Source organism: Astatotilapia calliptera, chromosome 8 (assembly GCF_900246225.1).
Source record: "Astatotilapia calliptera chromosome 8, fAstCal1.2, whole genome shotgun sequence".
In the NCBI taxonomy this organism is placed as follows: domain Eukaryota; kingdom Metazoa; phylum Chordata; class Actinopteri; order Cichliformes; family Cichlidae; genus Astatotilapia; species Astatotilapia calliptera.
The window spans coordinates 15823806-15828093 of NC_039309.1; the positions used below are offsets into that span (position 1 = coordinate 15823806).

Consider the following 4288-nt stretch of genomic DNA (forward strand, 5'->3'; position numbering starts at 1 on the left):
GCGTGTGGTTCGTCCAATCAACTTTCTCCCCCTGTGTTACACTGCTCTCCCTCTCTCCCCCTCCCTTACATTTTCCCCATCCCATCTCTTCTCTTCTCTCTCTCTCTCCCTGCAGGTGCATTTGAAACCTTAAAAGTATCCAATAATCAGTCTGGCATCATTTCTTTGTTTTGTTTTGTTTCTTTAATGAAGAGTCTCTTTGATTTGGATGACTCAAGCAGGTCGTAATTTATCAGAAATACTCCATTACGCATGCTCTGATAGTAAAAATTCAGAAGTCAAAACCTCAGTGTTTGTTGCAAGTGAGCCATCAACCTGCCTAACAAGTTAACATGAAGATTACAAGTTTCTTTAGTGAGAATTTAGATATATGCACATAATTTGTTACTGTCAGAGGTTTTGAAGCTCTCACTCATGCACCTGTGCTAAAAGGTGAGAGGCTGGGTGGGGCCTGTGCTGAAGAGCCTGCTGGCAGCCTGCCACTCTAAACTGATGAATTTGTTTCCTGCAAAGGGGGAAGCCTTCCAAACCATCTGACGCAGCAGCGTCTCTGGTGAATCCAGTCAGCACTAATGGCTTTAGGAAAGAGGGGGGGACGGGTGCTTTCTGTAACTAGAACCAGGGGGAATAAATCTAATTATTTTTTTCAAACTTTCAATTGCTGCAAATCTCTGACTTAACACTTTGCAAGTAACAGCATTTTCATCAGTCTCACCTACTTGTTACACAAAAAGATGAACTATTTACCCCAAGAGTAACTCCACCTCTTTATCTCCAAGCCTCGACGTTTGCAACTTTAACCATCAAGCATCTGAAAACCCTCTTTGTATTTATTTATTTTAAATGGCGACACCTTGTGGTTGCTTACTATTATTGCGATTATCAATCAAGTTTTGCTCTTGTATGTTGTTGTTGGTTTTTCTCCCACTTTGGAAGGGAGGTGGAATTTAAGCATTACCAGATACTGTAAGAGATAAGAGCTGGATTATGTAGAGCAGGAGTCAGGTGTGTGTCAGCGTATTAGTGAATCTAGATTAAGAGGTTATGTAAGTCTCACATCAGCACAGCTGGACGTACTTGTAATGCATTAATAGTGCAAAAGTCAATTAAAAAAAAATGCATTTAAGCAACCAAAACAGGACCTTACACCTCACACAAATCAAAAACTGAGCGCATTATAGTGGAAAATTTTGCATATACAGTATGTGCACTCAACTGGTCTGCTGCAACAGGCTTATTTGGTCTGATATAACTACTGGCACTTAATAAATAATAGATAATTTTGAGTAAAATAAAAAGGTTTGTTTATTTAAATAATGACTCATTAAGGAAAATATAGTATAAACTGAATGCATACAAATCAAGTACATTTCATTTGAACAGAGTCCATTAAATTCACAGGTTTACATTGTACTTGTAATAAAACTACATGTAAAATCTACACGTAATCAAATGATTTAAAGTCAGTTTGCACATAGATATTTTTGAAGTGTTTTAGGTGGGTTGATTTCTGAACATTGCATATCATATCACTTCCATGAATTGTTCACAGAAGATACATGCTGTTGCAGATGTGCTTTAAAACTGCATTCTTCTGGATGTACAAGAGAAAATGCCCCTTCTTTTATGGTCTTAGCAACCGATTCAATAAAAGAACTACATGTTACAATCCCCCTTAACCCATCCATCACCTATTCAACGTTTGGCTCCAAAATCTCAGACGGTGATGCAAAATTCTGAACTCATGACTTCAATACAGGACTATACAAACCCATGGGGGTGACATTATGTTGGCTATGATCATCATTTATACAAAGTCAATTACCTGTCTGTGTGACATTCGCCTACTTGTTTAGCATTTTAGTTAAAAGTTTAGCATTGATTTATTTTCTTAAAATAGGCACATCTGAGCCATATTACCTAAAGATTACCTAAAGAGCCAATTCACAGGCAATGGGGGAATTGATAGGTGGGTGGGTGGATGTTACATGTAGAAGTTTTCTCATGCATTTAAAAGAATGTTTTTGAATTTCTTTAAAAAAAAAAGAAGCTATCATTGATTTACTACTTCACAACTGAATAGCAAAGAACAGGGTCAGACTTGTCTTACTGAAAAAAGAACCTTTATTGTTTTCTCATCGTCCGTCCGTTTGCCCTAAAAGTGCATCATCACTGATCTCACAGAAAGCAGAAGTCACAGTAAAACGACGACAGAAGTGAGAGAGAGAGAGAAAGACACGAGTCAACCACGCTATACACTTAGTTGGTTACATTCATCGTGGACAGCATTGGGGTCTGCACTGCCAGAGAAAGAAAGAGAGGGAGCAGTTTGTCCATGGTCAGGGGTGAAAGGTTGAGTGTATAAAAGTGGTGTGGAGAACTGAAGAGAGACAGAGAGAGAGAGAGTGAATGGGAAGAGGAGAAGAAGAGAGGAAAAGGATGTCTTGATTCAAGTTGTTCCTTTAGAGTTGTGAAGTCAGTCAGTTGGTCAGTTCATTCATTTAAGACTTGACCATGGCAGCGAACTCTGTAGAGGGAGAAAGAAAGAAAGAAGGTTATTGTTTTGCTTTTGTTGGATGGCCTTTACATTGTTCTTCTGGAGGTAAAGATTTCCTCACCATCAACTCCGATCTTGCCATCGCCATCAGAGTCACCGGCCTTAAGAAATGTCTTTGTCTCAGCATCAGTCAGAGCTCTGGCACTGGCAGAGAAGTTCTGCAGGAACAGCCTGGAGAGGGTAATCAGAGACAAAAGATGAGCTTTTTTTTATTTTTAAAAGAGAAGCCTTTCTTTGAACAGTTGTTTTCTGGGATCACAGTGAATATTTTGTGCTAAACCGATCATCTATTCAAAAAGCATATTAAATATCTCTAACTGAATGCTTCTTGTTCTATTGGATGCTGAGGTTTTTGGGCTTTGTCATGAAAAAAATGTAAGCAGGCTACAATTCCTTTCCTTTGTCCTCTGTTCTACGTCACCCTACAGCGAGAGGCACTGAAGGAGAGAACTGGTATTGAGTTGCAGTCTAGGAGAACACCCAGTAGCCCGAGCTTCTCAGATGCTTTTGGGCCTCTGACATCATTCTGATTTCACTGTGAGCCAGAGAAAGATGATCCCAGTGCTACAAGAGCTTTGAGGAGCTTGTGGGTGAAATTTAAGAGAGGGTGCCTACTTCAGCTCATCCTCCTCAATGAAGCCACTCTTGTCCTGGTCAATGATGGCAAAGGCCTTCTTGATGTCATCGGCGGACTTGGCTGCCAGGCCGACCTTAGCAAAGAACTCCTTGTGCTTGAAGGAATCGGCAGCTGTGGAAAGATGGACAGAGGGAGGTTATAGCACAAACACAGGCTGTGGTGTGTTTTGCAGAGGCTGTAGTTTCTGCATGTAAGGCCTGGCATTTGGTTGTATCCACTTTCCCTTCCTGACCATCACTCAGCTTTTTTTCTAATGTGCAGGTCAGCTTTTCTTACAGTAGATGCACTGGTGCATGCTTTATGCTGAGACATACAGCCATTTAAAGCTCTCTATACTACTGGCAGACACCTGAGATTTTTTTTTCTTTTTTTTATAATATTTTGCAACTGGATGCGAAGTTTTTGCAGTCACAGTTTGGCTGTTGTCTAGGCTTTCCCTAGGTTAAAATGCTATGAGTTTCATCATGTTTACCTTGGCAAGCTGCAAGGGCTGCAGTGATGTCAGCTTCGGTCAGGACTCCGGCGAATGCCATTTTTTAACTGAGGGAGGAGAGAAGAGGACAAGTCATCGGTTAGTCAGTCAGGCTGTGGGGAAATCTGACACGATGAAGCAGCTTTACTCTCAATCTAAGGCCACCTTTTAACTTCCCTCAGTGCACTTTGTAGTGCACTGCTCAGAGTTACAGAGCTTCATGCAATACTCATTATGCCATGCAGTATAATTCACAGTCCCTCTCTGTGAGTCTTCCAAGCCACAAAAGGTAGTCCAATTTCTCCAAAATAAAGCCCTCCAAAAGGCAAAAGATTAAATCTCCTTTGCATCTGTAGTTGAATTTTTTTTCTCTTTCTCCGTTTCGTTCCTCTGTTAGTCCAAAGCTGAAATCTGGCCTTGTGATGTTCAAAATCTGGACATGATTTACATCCCATTGCATGAAGAAGTAGAAGCCCTGTAACTCTCTGAGTCAGGAAGTGGACTTGCCTACAGGTCTGCAACTCTTCAGTGAAACTCACCTTAGGGTCTGGCTAAGACTAGAGTGGATTCGCTCAGATGAATCTGGTGACTGCAGTAAAGCCCCCAGCGACTCTCACCAGCT

General features: G+C 40.9%; 1 protein-coding gene across 1 annotated transcript; it reads right to left on the reverse strand.

Moving 5' to 3' along the window:
- Nucleotides 1-2106: 2106 nt before the first annotated feature.
- pvalb3 (parvalbumin 3) lies at nucleotides 2107-4288 on the reverse strand. Its single transcript, XM_026178994.1, has 5 exons — nucleotides 4206-4288; nucleotides 3667-3734; nucleotides 3173-3305; nucleotides 2619-2728; nucleotides 2107-2527 (listed from the first exon to the last, which is right to left on the reverse strand). The coding sequence occupies exons 2-5, from the start codon at nucleotides 3725-3727 to the stop codon at nucleotides 2502-2504; spliced, it is 330 nt and encodes a 109-aa protein (XP_026034779.1). The 5' UTR covers nucleotides 3728-3734; nucleotides 4206-4288; the 3' UTR covers nucleotides 2107-2501.

Bases quoted from the DNA above. Each gene is read 5' to 3' on its own strand.
- pvalb3 (XM_026178994.1), bottom strand. From the start codon at position 3,727: ATGGCATTCGCCGGAGTCCTGACCGAAGCTGACATCACTGCAGCCCTT. The intron at 3,306-3,666 runs GTAAACATGATG...ATCTTTCCACAG, and splicing joins AGCCCTTGCAGCTTGCCAAG to CTGCCGATTCCTTCAAGCAC. The intron at 2,729-3,172 runs GTAGGCACCCTC...TACCCTCTCCAG, and splicing joins ATTGAGGAGGATGAGCTGAA to GCTGTTCCTGCAGAACTTCT.